We start from the raw sequence: 14,993 nt of genomic DNA, 5'->3' as shown, positions 1-14,993 counted from the left end.
CTGCCGAAATAGGTGCGGCTGTGATGCGCATCTTGAACGTGAGGTGTTCAGCCGTGTAGCTGGTGAGGCCGTCCGTATAAGTTGTGCAGCTGATAGTATCTTTGAATATGATGGCAGCTCCACCTTTGGGCTTGTGCTGATGGTCTTGCCTAACGAACTTGTAGCTGGCAGAGATGGCTGTAGATGTCGGGTGCCGAGGGGGAGTATAGCCATGTTTCTCTGAGAAAGAGCAAGTCTGGAGCATGGTCATACAGTAGGTCCTAAATCTCCACAGCATGTTTGTTGAGGAGCGTGAGTGTGGAGTGTTGGTTGGATGATGTTTGATCTGTGTGAGCGGGTAGGGTGCTCAGAGCCATTAGTGTGGGAGAGTGCATGATGACTTGCAGGAGACGCATGTGAACTCTCCTTGCATATTGTGTGGGGCTATGTGGCAGAAGTGCAGCGAGGGGCAGCTGGGTTTAAGAGAACGGGCTTACCTATGGCCCTCATCTGGGTAGAATACCATTGATGTCACTTCCTGAGCAGATGGGCAATGGGAACTACAATTTAGTGGCTCACTGCTACGCTTGAATCCAGCACAAACTGAGAAAACCGTACTCACAAACATTCTATTGCTGCGCTTAAATAGGGGAACCGTGGTCACAATGGCCATTATTACAGTCCATAAAAGGTACTGACTATGAAAGCAGAATGTTTTCTGTTCAACCAATTAATTTCATAAATCCCCTATGGACAGAAGATTCCTGGAAAAGACACTCAACAGTAAAGAAAGCAGACTCCTTTCCTAGAATCAACAAGTGAGTTAGACACAACGCTTAATTAAGGCTTAATACCCCAGCTTTTCCAATGCCTACATCCAGGGTAGTAAGTATATGGAGGCACCCTCTGACAGTTGTTATGCAGGCACCGACACTATTTACAAAGATAAGCCCCAAGCATACCACAGCACACATTAACATCTCTCAATTTTAGTTGTAAACAATTCACTCACCTGCAGGTTGACTGTTGCTGTCTTTTAGCCCCTCATGTTCAACATGGTCCCCCGGGTAGGCTTCATCCTCCTCTTTTATGTGAACTAAAATAAGTTTGGGTGAATCTGGATGTCCTGTTTGTTAACATAAAAAGCAAACATTCATATAAATACAGCATTCAATGATGCAAGTTAGCATTTAGTATGCCACTGCTCAGAGAACTGAACAAGAGCAAACAGTGGGTCAAGCAAGATGATGGACTAATGTTATTTAAAGTAAAAAGGTAAAAGCTGTCACTGACAACTACTACTATGTTACTATTAGTCCTGATGTATTGTCCTGCAACCCTCTTGACTCTGGGACTTGTAGTTTCCTTTTTCCCCGTTATCAGTACAGGCAAACAAGTCAAAGGATACAGAATGTTGTTCACTTAAAAATAGGACTGGCTATATAATGAGTCGTTCTCATTCTGAGTACAATTGTAAAACACTTTACTTTTTGTGTACTAAATTGACGGTTTTGATTCTGGGCAGTCACTATCTAGAATGCATATTTCTGTTGCCATTGAATAAAAACGTTCCTTCCTTGAACTATGCCTTCTTTAGTCCAATGTCTTTAGTTATTTGCTTTTTTTCGGTTACTCTCCCAGAATCAAGCTGAGAAGTACCAACCTTGGGGATATTTTCTCCTTATTTTATCAGTTTCTCTATTGTTGTCCATCATATAAGCCCTACACTTATATAGCCAGTGATGTTTGCAGAAGAGTCTGTCTCTACTCTCTCTGCTCGATTATCGCTCCTACATACTACTGCAGGGCCAACAAGTCATTAGGGGCACTTTCGCCCACTCTTCACTTCCACCACACACACTTATGCTTCATTCCCAACTCCTACAAGCACCCACTGCTCCACCCGCCCTGCCAGGCACTCACACCCACTCCCCTTGCTCTGCACTCTCCCAGATTGCCCAAGGCGCTCTACCTCCTGGGAAGACCAATCGTGAGTTACCCGAGTGAGAGGAGAGAAGCGGGTCCATCACAACAGCAGCACATTTACGGAAGAGAGGTAAATTAAAACATTTCTGCACTCTTTGTGCATGCCTGTGTGTCTGTGTGCAGGTGAATGTCTGTATGTAGTGTTGAAAAGCATGTGTTTTGTCTAGTCGTGAAATGCCGGACCTGCCATAAAGGTGGTATTTTCTGGTAACATGCAGGCACTGGTATAATCTCTGGTAATGTGCTGGCCCGACAGGTAGCAATTCCTGATAAAATGCCCAATGAAGGTAATATCTTGCAACATGCTGGCTGGGGCACAATGGTAGTAATGCCTGGCAACATGTTGGCACTGCCACAACATAGGTAATCCCTTGCAACAGACTTGCGCGGACACAGTGGTGATAATCCCCAGCAAGGTGCTCACTGTGTCACAATGGTAATAATTCCCCGTACAAAGCTGTCCACGGCAATGATGGTAATCTCTAGAAACATGCAATAGTGGTAATTCCTAGTTCAATCATGGCCCTGGCACAGAGGTGGTAATCCCTGGCAATGTGTTGTCCCTGGTAGAATGGTAATACTATCAGGAAACATGTTGGCCCTGGCACATTGGTGGTAATCCCTTGCAACATACTGGCACGGTGGTGGTACGACTTAAGATACCATGGGCAGCCATGGTGTGATGGTGCCAGGGCACAAATGTGAATCATTATGAATACATTAACGTTCAGGCAGGTTCAGAGAAGAGAATAACCAGTGCAAGTGCACATATATGACAGGTATGTTAGTGTAAAATGTACACTGTATATGCTTTGCTAACCTTTTCAAATCCCACGACAAATGGCTATGCCATTGCCCTGGGTGTTGGAGAGAGGGTTGGACAATGCAAAACCTACTGCATTTGCAAATGTTTCTTTACGTACTCGTATGGCCAGAGGTGAGTTATTATGCTTTATGGAAGAGCCAGGTCCTAATGGTCTTCCTGAATAGTATGAGAATGATCAAATGAACAAAGGTGCAGAGTTCTTCAGTTCTAGAGCAGAACTAGACCGAGAGACTTCCCCAATGCTGCCACAGGATGGATCGCAGCAGTCTGCCGCTATAGGGCGGAGCGAGCCTACTTTCAGATGTGACCTCAACTGCCGTTGCAGAAGGGAAAGTCCAGTCTCCTAAAGGCCTGATGGAAAAAACAGTTTTAAAAATAATGTATCGGATGGCAACTGTCCTCGTCTGAAACGCCTAAATACGTCCAAACTCGTTTTTCAGTAGCTATAACTCGCGTAAAGGAATGGCAGCGAGGGCTGAAGAATCAGCCTATCCTGCCGAGTGAAAGATTCGGGGCTAAGAAAGCAAAACAGAAAGTTGTCCAATATGAGAAGTTGCAAGATTTGTTGAATTTAAAAAAAAAACTCCAATAAAATCTAAAAACAAAATAAAAACAAAGCATACATACACAATTCCCTACCCAAAAGACAACTGCCCCCTGACCAATCCAATAGGACGACTGCTCCAGACCCAAACAGGATGCAGAAACCAGACATGGTGAATAGATGGATCCGTGGATAGCCCCCAAGTCTCGAATTAGTCTTAGAATATCTCTATATTCCTACTGCCTGAAGCATGCTACAATCATCTCACAAAGTCTACCCTCACTTTATTCCCTCTCTAGATGGGTTGCTACTGGGAGTAAGTGGTTTTAATAAGATTATTCCCAAATCTGAACTGCTGGGTTGCAAACAGAATAGGACTACATTGCTGCAGTTTGTTTAAATAAAACACTGTACTGGTATTGTCACTGAAAACTAGGCCTGGGCGGTAAATTCCGTTCCGTTCGCGGAATTTGCAGAATTTGGGTAATTTCGCGTTCTGCGGAGAACGCAAAATTGCCCAAAATTCCGCTTTCCGCGAAATTTTTGCTTGTTCGCGTTCTCAAAATGCGTGTTCGCGAGATATTTCTCCCCGAGCACGCAAACAGCGATTGTGAAGAGGAAAAAAGCATCGCGAACAAGCAATTCCGCGTGTTCGCGGAATTTCTGCGTGTTCGCGGAGATTTTTTGCCGTTTCGCGGAGATTTGCGTAACGCGATTACGCAAATTCCGCCCACCCCTACTGAAAACCCAAACATCTTTTCCTCTCAGGAGAGAAAAGAAACATTTTATGCCCAGATATCTGGCCTTGAGCTCCAGGGCCTGTATTACATAGTAGGTGCACTGTTCATCTTTGCGCCACAGCACACCTTTAAACAGGAGCGCCGGGTGCAAACATGAACAGTTCACTAGATTATAATGCATGTGTTGCCTCAGGGCATGCAGTGAAATACAGAGTGACTGCTTTATTCAGCCGCTCTGTTTCACAGTGCAGGCGACACCCGCCTCTGCTTCAGAGAGGAGGCAGAGATCCCCTTGCAAGCGGGTGTTCACGTAGTTAATAAGCGTATCTGCTCTGAACATCTTTAAAAATAGGAACTGCATGTGATAGATTCCAAGGTCGTGCATAGGGTTAGGAGGGGCTCACACATTCAAAACCACAATCAAGCACAGTTCCTAAACAGACACTTTGTTTCTGAGAAGCTTATTCTGGTTTGGCCACATCTGGCCTCAATGCAAACCGAGTAACTAGTTTTGAACTTAAATGTTTTTTAAAACACTTGAACTGTGCCCTAGTTTGACCACAGTTAATGGACCCCAGGCCATCAGTGACTTGGACTAAGAGACTTTCAGCACACCAACAGTGACTTTAATAGGGTTGGATCCTAGTTTAGTAGGCGGGTTATAGGGAGAATGGGATGTTTACTATCTAGAATCAGACACCCAACAGCGAAGGCATTTTCTCACTGAATAGTCTGCTGTTGAACCCAAAGCCTGAAACCAATAAAACAAAGACCAACCATATCTTAGAAAGGCGGCTTCCTTGTATCATGTTTGTCTGCCACACATGCCCCTTTGATTGAAACTCTATTAATTAGTGTACATTGCAGTAAAACTGGAGTGTAATAAAGTTTTCTGAGTCGACTCAAAATACCTCCATGAGATAAGGGCCATGAATTATAGAAAATCTAGTGTCTTATGTGTAAAAACTTTAGAAACATTTGGGTTGCATCTCAGCAAAGAAAGGATGAACCATCTTTTATTCATGTAAATAATGTTTTAACTGGACTTTTCACTTAACCTGCAAATAAAAAAAACATATTACAACTTGTATTTTTACCTACCTGTAAAGAAAAAACATTTTTCTTTGAAGCTATAGCACTGGCTGGGCATTGAGCTACTTGTGTTTTAGTTACTGCATCATGCTCCAAGCTCCTGGACAGCTAGGCTTCACTACCCTGTAGACTCAAGAGTCTAAAGAGAGTATGTTGGTAATCCGGTAGGAGTTAACAGTACTGCCGACCCTGTGACACCAATGACAAGACAACACCAGACACTTCCCAACTACCGATTGCCTTTGGATCCTAAGAAATGGCTTCATGCAAGACCATATCATTGTTATAATCTTTTAAATATGATCTGCTGGACATACAGCTTTATTCTTAGAGAAACTTAAATAAGGTTAATAGCATAAGGACCCCTTTTGTATCCATCTCTAAGTAGCTGGATAATGCCAACAAAATGATGCAGAATTTGATGTTCCTTGCAAAAAATTGTGTTGTATAATTTGGACTTCTCTTGCTGCATATTTCCAGGGGCCCTCCCTAAACATTGACACTTGCAATTTGGATTTCGGTCAGTTTTGTGTAGCGGATGCAAAGAGAGTTTTTATAACATACCAACGCTGGGACTAAAATAAAAGGCTACAGGTTCATAGATTACCAACATGGCCACAAGACCTCATTGCCTTCTATGTCATGGAAGACAAACTCTCTCTGACCAAACCGAACTGTGCAACAATAAGCAGCATATGCTAGTCACCTGAGCTGGGGTCAGGACTACATTCTCCTCCTGCATCAGAATGCCCCGTCGGACTCACAGCAGAAGCGTCTTCCCTTCGCAAACAAAAATCGGCATCCAGAATAGGGAATCCTGCTGAAAGAGCCACAAACATTAGGTTTCTCCCAAAAAATTGTTGGGCAACATATTCATTAGAAAATACAAACTGAAACCAGCCATATTGGAAACATGAAATGAGATAAACCTCTGTTTTGACCTTTTGCACCCATGTCTAAGGCATATACATATCACTGCTTACAGTAAATGAGAATTTAGTATTATCTCTCTGTATTCTGTCGCTGACATGATATATTGGGCCTTATGTACTATGCCCATTTGTAAATTGCACTCAAACTAGTTTTTGCACTGGGATGCAATTTGTGACAAATCGGTCAAATTGCAAATTGCAACACTGCATCAGCTACAGAGGATCTCAAAACAAAAGGGGGTCTTAATTAGTTCGATTCCCTGAATTTCTCTAAGGCCCTGATTACGAGTCGGTAAATTCGACCTGTGCGTAACCCCATGCTCATGCACAGGTCGCAATTATGAGTCGTTAGGTATTGAACGCATCCGACAATTATCAGCTAAACCTTCACCTGCAGAAATGTAACCAGGGAAAACATGATATTTACTATGTCCTTGGGATTTTGGTGTTTTAACCACTCACATCTGAATGTTTTCCCCAACCAACTCGAAATAGGTGTTATTTATTGCACCTGATAAATAACAATATCCTGGAGTACATTATCAGGGGCAATAAATAGCTTATAATCGGGGTTTTAGTGCCTTAGTGTGCGTGTAGTTGTTGGATGAATGGGCCATGTGGTCTTTAATTTTCTTGCCTCTTTTGAATGCAAATAAGGGTAACTCATTAAATAGATCAATGTCCTGCATGCATGGTTGCTTTGATCTTGTTTTTATGAGAACAGAACGTTGTAACACACTCATTTCTCATTGGACTTTTCTGTCTTGGTTCTTAACAGTTCGCCTCTGGGATTGTACCACGCCCTTTTGAGTGTTGCTTTGGCTATTTTACAAAGTTCCCCCCTCTCAAGTAGTTTACGCTGTAATAGGTGTGCCTCTGAACTAGTCAGTACTGTATGTGCTGTTGTGTCGTAGCCGAGGAATCGTCCCTAAGGAAGGCCGTACCTCAGGGCAAGAGGGTGAAAGCTCTCCTATGTAAGAAGCAGGTTTCTGTCGGTTTGTATTCTAAAGCGGGTAGGAATAAGCTTTATTTCATTATGTTTTATTAGGAGGTCCAAACATGCAATTTCTTGCTTGTTATGATGATGAGTGAACTGTAAATTAGTTCATACAAGGTGCAAATAGGCCACAAAGTCCATTACTTTGATTATCTTTCTAAGCAACAAAGATATTTTCTATCTATCTTTTCCAGCATCTAATAAATGTTATGTGTGGGTTCTTGTCACGTAATAGACGTAGATGTTCACCAGATTTGTGGCAAAAACTGCTCCCATTGATGTCCCACCACAGTGTTGATAGTACCGATTATTGTATTTAAAGTAGATTGTTTCCAATGTAACAGTCGGGAGTTTGATGATCAATTCAGTGGGTACCAGGGTAGATGCTGGGCTTGTGTTAAGAATGTGATCCACTAGCTTTATACTCTCAATCTGAGGTATAGTTGAATACAATCACACAATGTCCAGTGTGACTGGCCTCTCAGTCTCTGGGTGAAAGGTCATGCCTTCTACTAAATTAATAATGCATGTGCTATCACATACATAGGTTTCCAAACTAGAGATAAAGTCGTTAATGAACACGTTAATATACAGTTCCAGCTGCTCCAATCCTGAGCCGCATCCTGGCAGGATGCGTCTCCCGGGTGGATAATCTAGATTTTTGTGAACCTTGGGTAATGCATACACCACTCAAATTATTGGATGGTTTTATTGATGAATTCAAATTCCTTCTGGCTAAGGAAATCCCATTATTTCCCCATGTTGTGTTATTAAGGATTTTTTCTGTATTTGCCCTACAGGACTACTGGGCAATTTCGTGTTAGACTATTATTCAGATGTCTCATAAGCTCAGAATCATAATCTTATGCATCTTGTATTACAATTCCTCCCCCTTTATCAGCAGGTTTTGTGATTTAAGATGTAGTCTGCTAGTGAGATATTATAAGGTGTAAATGATCTCTGATTCTTCTTACAAGCAAACTCTCTCAATACCAGGCTCTCAAAGGTGACTCATTCAGGAGGGCAACTATGTGGGAGGATAAAATGTAGATGGTGGCCTCAACCCGGTGATGGATTCATTTGTGGGGATAGTTTTATCTGCAACAAAATAACTGGAGTGAAATTCTGTCTGGAATGCAAAAAGAATCTGTTCCATCAGTAATGGAAAATGATAAACCCTTACTTAAAAGGGTCATCTCCCGCTGATGAAAGAACATGCTTGCCTAAACTGAGGATCGGTATGATTGAAGATCAGTATTGGCCACTTCGCCTGCACCTTGAGTATCTCATTCCTAACCAAACCTACAGGCCCTCTAGGCCTGATCTGTAATATTTCCACCTCGTTTGGCAGTCCCCAGGACTCTGATTCCATTGATTCCCCTTGTTGCCTCTGCCCATCTGGACTCCCTGTAAACAAAGAAAAATGTCTGCCCAGGATGGTTTGCTGGGTTGCTTAAGCTTTCCTGCGATTTAGAAGCTTGCGACCCCACTGAGGTCTCAGAAAAGATGACAGCCTTACGACTGCTGAACCTACCCCGAGTGCAAGTCCTATTCGGTTGTTAGAACTGTAAGTAGAATTAGTCCTGCGGAAAGGGGGATGCTTTTTCTTCCGAAAAGAGGCTGCTTTTTTCTTTAATTCAATATTATTAAGCCCAGCTATCGCTATATTCATAGTATTAAATGCCTTCTGAGCTTCTAACAGGACATCTGTCCATAACAACTCTTTTTCTAACTCTACAATTTCCTTTCATTCCATCCAGAGCTGTGAGCAATGTTAGCAATGAGACTCAAAACCCCTCTGAAGTTGTTGTCTTCTCTAAATATGGCCGGCACGTTTCTCACCTATAAGGCTAGGGGAATAATACCGGTCTTTAAATATTCTGTAATGAATGCGAGCATGACGTTCTGTGCAAGGGGGGTCACTTACATGTGCGTCACCCGATTTTTGGACCAAAATTACCCCTTACTTCTGGCCAATGTAAGTAATCCTATATGCATAACCTCTGCCTTCCTTTATATCCTCACTTACACTGCTCCATAACATATCCATTGTTCATTACAGATGTCCCATCATCCTTCTTGTTCTGATTGGTTGATTATTTGAATGAGACGTGAATGATACCAATGAAAACCACTGTATATGAAGAAATGTCAATTGGCCAGGTTCTCATGGGTTTACGGTGGTGCTTTGTTGCAACTGCACTTTTACCATCTGAGGCACATTCGAGCTACAGTGAGTTGCCGAATGGCCCATAAGGATTTGATCAAGTGCCGAACCTTGGACTAGTTCCTACGTCTCCAGGATCCAACACAGCTCCTAGGCCACATCTACCTCTGCACAAAATTACATCGGAATTTGTAGTTAAATGAAAAATTGCAATACTATATAAAGAAAACGGTCAACTCTTTTTCTCAACCTATTATCTGCGAAGTTTCCCTGAACGAGTCAGTCATCCGTACAATTGTGAGCATTCTGATTAAAGCACCACATAAAGACTAATGTCCTTTCTCATACTGTTCTTTAGACAGGTCCATACTTATCAAATTATCTAATGCAGAAATATCCATCAGGGTTGGAGATGTTGAGGAGGGTTTGAGTGGGTAAGAAATCATTGAAATGCAGTGTGTGAGAAACAAATTTTTCTGGATTATCAAAATATACCAATCTTTGAAGGAGAAATTAGATTTTTAAAGTTTTAGTGGAAGACTGACATTACACTTTGCAATTCTGTTCATAGGGTGTTAGCACCCTACTTTATAACTCTGGAGTCGGCTAATAAATTCGTTACCATGGCTATTTGTTGAAAAGTGTGCTCCACTATTAAAGTATGCTTATTCAAAGACGCTGTAAGACTGCTTGGTTTCCATTCCATACCCTGGTTTAAAACACTGCACAAGACGGGTACGTTAAGCTGGTTTGGTAGTGGCCTGACTTCGTGCCACAGTGAGGTCTGAATGCAGGACACCAAGGCAGAGGTGGTTGGGTGAAATGGTAAAACCGAGGCAGACGTCCATGGGTTAAGATAATTACCCTAGGCTAGGCCGCTTGCCATCTTGCTGTCAACTTCCAATACCCAAACCAAGTTTAGACATTAGTTTCTTGTGCAAAATCTTGCTAGGAGACATTCAGGTAGGTTATTTAGTTTGCATGAATGTGCTTCTAGGCTACTTACAGGTAAAACGTACAAATTAATTTTAGGTAAGTGAGGATGTCCTTTTTGTGCTTAGTAAAGCATTTTAGGGGTATACCCATGAAATTAGGTCATTCTTACAACTTGGGCTCAACTAATGCCTCCAAAAGGTTTTATTGTTTGATAGTTGTGCCATATATTAGTTGCTTTCCAACATTAACCACTGCAGCTCTTTGTGATTCCTACTGTGCACTCACCATGGTAATGACAGACAATACCCAAGGTTGCTTGTGTGGCACTGCTTAAAAAGCATGTGTACCTGTCAGAAACTGAAGAAACAATCAATCCTATAACCCCAGAAATAACCCTTATGCTTTTCAGTGCAAGTTTGAAATATGAGCACACAATTAAATTAAACACATAATTAAATCTGGCATTTTTTAAAATTCCATATTATTAAAAAAAAAAAAAAATCTTACCCAGGAAGATTAAGCAGAGGAGCTGTGCATTGAGAAGCCATCCAAGTACTTAACTATACGATATGAATAAAACATGAACAAATATACATTGGTGAGAAGAGGAGGGGTTATCAGACAAGTGACTGTGCTGAAAAAGTATACAAACTCTCTCCCAATCAGATTTATTTTTAATCCTGATTTTGGCATACTGCATAGACAGATAATAATGTAGCTTCTGCAGTGCAAATAACTGAAATAGCAATAAGGGTCTGGTGAAGATTATTTGGATGCCAGGAGTTCTACTGGCTAAAACAGAAATGTGAGAAGACCCTATAATGAAGAGTGTACTCTGCATGTTTTTTGTGAACATAAACAATACAGGAAAACAGAATTGTGTGGATACTTGCTGGGGTTGGTATCAAAGACAAAGGACCATGGCTGGAATTAACAGCAGACTACTGCAGGAATATACATTACATCACTTGACGGACAAGTGTTTGGCAAACAACAGCTGGCGCCACGCTCACAAAGCGATGGCCTTTTTCTGTGTTTTATTTCATCAGGTATTTGGAATAGTCATGTTAAAACCATTGAAGGACAATAATGACATGATTGGACTACATTTTTATTACTTCCTGGTTTATTTAATATGTCTACATCATATGAATGTTCGTTTAGGTGGACGAAATGTGACTTTCCACTGGTGAAGGAAGGGAACTGGGTCTCCCAAAACACGCAATGATTTAAAGAGAATTAGGATTTAAAGAACTGTAAATTACAGCTCTTCAAATAAAAAACAGAATAACCTTTGAACTGAAAACGGATGATTAATTCTTTGAGTGCTCTCCATGAGCGGGGAAGAGTTACTGATGTTAAAGAAACACATCTTCATCAGGAGGCGGCCTCTCCTACACAAGAGGATTTGGAATTTATTTTCAAGGCCCCTGGTCATGGTGTGGCTGTAACAGGAATAATCAGCATGGAGGGAAACATGAGGTCCAGGTGAATCAAATAAATCAGCAGAGAAGGGGGCAAAGAGCAAGCAATCATATTATTTGCATGCCCCGTTGCCCATCATAGGATCCTCTTATGGCAAGTGAGTTAAACTCAGTTTGTAAACACACAATTGCAATGGACATTACTGAGTGTGTTCAAGAAGAAGTAGCACAAGGAGAAAAAAACAACCTTTGAAGCCAACTAGAAAGATGTGAGATGCTCTGTTAGAGTTCAAAATAGATACAAGGAGTCAGTACATGAGTACACACATTAGAACAAGCATTGGCAGAGCCAATAGGCCTTGATTAATCAAGAGCATTTTGCTTTGTCACTGTGTTTTAGCCATGTTGTAAACCAGCGTGGCTGCTGTTCAGCATGGCTAAAAGTTAGTCATGCAGATTAAAGTGTCGTGGAGTGGAATGGCGAAGAGTGTCAGAGTGGAGTGGCACAGATTGTTGTGTACTGGAGTGGCATAGAGTGGAGTCACATAGAGTGGCATACAGTGGAGTGGGTAGAGTAGACTGGACTGGTGTAAAGTGCACTGGCGTAGAGTGTTACAGAGTGCCGTGGTATCAAATTCAGCGGTGTATAATGCAGTTGCGTAAATAAGAGTGTTGAATAGTAGAGTGCAGTGGGCTAGAGTGGTGCAGAGTGGAGTGGTGCAAAGTGGCATGGGGTAGAGTGTAATGTGGTGTAGAATGCAATGGCATACAGTGCATTGCCATAAAGTGGAGTAGTGAAGAGTGGCGTAGAGTGGTGCAGAGTAGAGTATAGTGTGATAGAGTGTGATGGGGTAGAGTGGAGTGCTTCAGTGGCATACAGTAGAGTGCTGCGGAGTAGAGTTCAGAGGCATAGTGTGACATTATCTATACTGATTTGTCATTTGTGTGTCTGTGTGTATATTGTATATGTAGTGTGTGGATGTGTATATGTAGTGTGTGGGTGTGTATATGTAGTGTGTATGTAATGTGTGTGTGTATGTAGTGTGTGTATGTGTGAGTTTGTCTGCATACATCTATGTGTATATATATGTATATGTTGCCACCAAACGATTCTGGATGTCAGTGTGCTCATTCGTCTGGTGCAGACAAAGAACAGGTGGAATCCAGCCCGATATTAATTCCAAAGCAAAAGAGAATGCCGCACGCCAACAATGGATTTTCAAGGGTTGTTTATTTAACCACCACTACCAACCACACGTTTCACCACAAGGGCTTGTTCATGTATGTATGTGTGTGTATATGAGTGTATGTATAAACTGTGGGACCACATCTCTCCTGCCTTGAAAGCCCTGCATTGGTTACAGTTTGCCAGAAGATCTACGTTCAAGCTGCTTTGTATCACCCACAAAACGATACATGGAATCGGACCGCTCTTCATCAGGAATAAAGTCACCAAACGCATTCATCATAGGAACCTCCTCTCTAGAGTGGCAGCTCGCCTCACAATCCCAAGATACAAGAAAAAAACATGGGTGGCACATCCTTCTCTGTTCAAGCAAACAAAATAGGGAACTCTTTACCCCTCAACATAAGATCCACCGACAACCACCTTATCTTCCGAAAACTACTCCAGAATTGGCTCTTCCCCACCTAAGCACCATATGCAAACACACATATACAGCATATCCCTCTGTATATAAGCATTTATTTGTTCTATAGTTACGTACCTATGTATGTGTATTGCTTTGTATAAACATGTAGAATAATTGTTTAAAAAAATAATAATAAATACAACGCTTGAAAAACAGAGTTTATCGAATGCATCTTTAATCTAATAATACTTCCTTTCTTTATGCATCTATATACCTTCCATGCACTTGGATCTATAGAATTATTACTTCCTCCCCCCCCCCCACCCCCCAAAAAAGCATATTCAATGCACTACCCTATTTCTCACCCTAAGTAAGGCTGGATCTGTAGAGGTCGGAGGTGGGATTTGGTGGTAAACCCCAAGCAATCAGGTAGATTTATTGTGCTTGCGTGTGGTTTTGGCACTGCTGACTGGTAGGAGCTTTGATGAGCCAATCATCCAAATAGAGGAAAATGTGAACGCCCTGTCTGCGGAGATAGGCCACCGCAAGGAATTTCATGAATACTGAGGTGCGGTAGTGACCCCCAAAGGAGAGGATTTTGACTGATAGTGCCTTCCGCCAACCACAAACCTGAGATATCTGAGATGAGCTGGATGTATTGGAATGTGGAAGTAAGCATCCTTTAGGTCTAGATGAGATCCTGAAGGCTTACCACGTGAAAGTGCTCTGACAGGATGTATTTGTTGAGGGGTCTCAGGCCAAGAATGGGCTTGAGGAGCCCGTCTTTTTTCGGGTATGAGGAAATATAGCGAGTACACTCCTGTATCTTGCTGATGGTTGTGGAAACGGGTTCTATAGCTGTAGTGCCAGAGGCACTGTTATATATTGGGACCACGTGTTGCCCTTTGACTACCATTGTTTTAATTGACTTTAGGTGTTTTACTTTACTTTAGCCTGAATGTACAACATCATGTTTCCTGCATGAGCGTTTTGCCTTCAGATTCCATTTTGTGTCTCCTTGTAGCTTCAGAGTGGGAGTGTTAGCTTTATACAGCCGTGCCAGGAACAGATAGTGTGGGATGTGCGTTTGAAAGCATGAGAGAGAGAGAAAGGTGTGGAATGTACTTCTCTGTCTTGGAGGGTAGTGTTATAGGCAGTGGTGTCAAAACGTGCATTATGTTGTACATTGGGAAATGAAGTGTGTGATGCTAGAAGCAGTGGTGCACAAATGTGCATTGTGTTGTACATTGTGAAGTTTTATGAAGTTTTTACTATTGGCTTTGACATGCCCACATGCCATCTAGAATTCTGACTGTCTATCTTGAGCTTTGCACACACAAGCAGGCCCCAAAAGGTTACGCATGTTATTTAGGTTATTCACATTCAAGATTGTTTTCTGTACTTTTTGAGATGTTTTTCTACTTTCTCATGCTTCACTAAGATAATGGGCTGGACATGTGGCAGCGCAGAAGAATACGTGAGAAGTCCTTTGCATCTGGAATGCTTGTGGGAGATTGACCAACTCAAGTAAGTTTCCTTGGCACAGAGAAGGTCTTCTAGGAAAGTTCTAGTGCACTGATATAAAACTGGGGTCTGTTGACTTGGAAGGCGGGACTTTGGACCTAAAGGACAGATGTGTCTTATTCAGTGAAGCAGTTCCTGGCTTGCAGACTCTCTTGACCCCAGCTGTGAATTACCCAGTCTGGTGTGGGCTAAGATGAAGTTATTGCAGCCGGTGATGTATTTTCTCTGATTATGGCATTGTGATGTGTGAGTTT

The 14,993-nt window shown here is 42.0% G+C and overlaps 1 protein-coding gene across 1 annotated transcript in view; it reads right to left on the bottom strand.

Moving 5' to 3' along the window:
• Positions 1–14,993, bottom strand: part of LOC146859258 (uncharacterized) — a 400,212-nt gene that overhangs the window by 263,060 nt on the left and 122,159 nt on the right. The window contains exons 17-18 of the mRNA XM_085647151.1: positions 5,874–5,987; positions 992–1,105 (exon numbers count right to left, since the gene is read on the bottom strand). Coding sequence (XP_085503277.1) covers positions 992–1,105; positions 5,874–5,987 — 228 coding nt within the window. The remainder of the gene's footprint in view (positions 1–991; positions 1,106–5,873; positions 5,988–14,993) is intronic.

The sequence above is a fragment of the Triturus cristatus genome, chromosome 3_2 (assembly GCF_964204655.1).
Source record: "Triturus cristatus chromosome 3_2, aTriCri1.1, whole genome shotgun sequence".
Classification (NCBI taxonomy): domain Eukaryota; kingdom Metazoa; phylum Chordata; class Amphibia; order Caudata; family Salamandridae; genus Triturus; species Triturus cristatus.
This window is presented reverse-complemented; position numbering and strand designations above follow the sequence as displayed.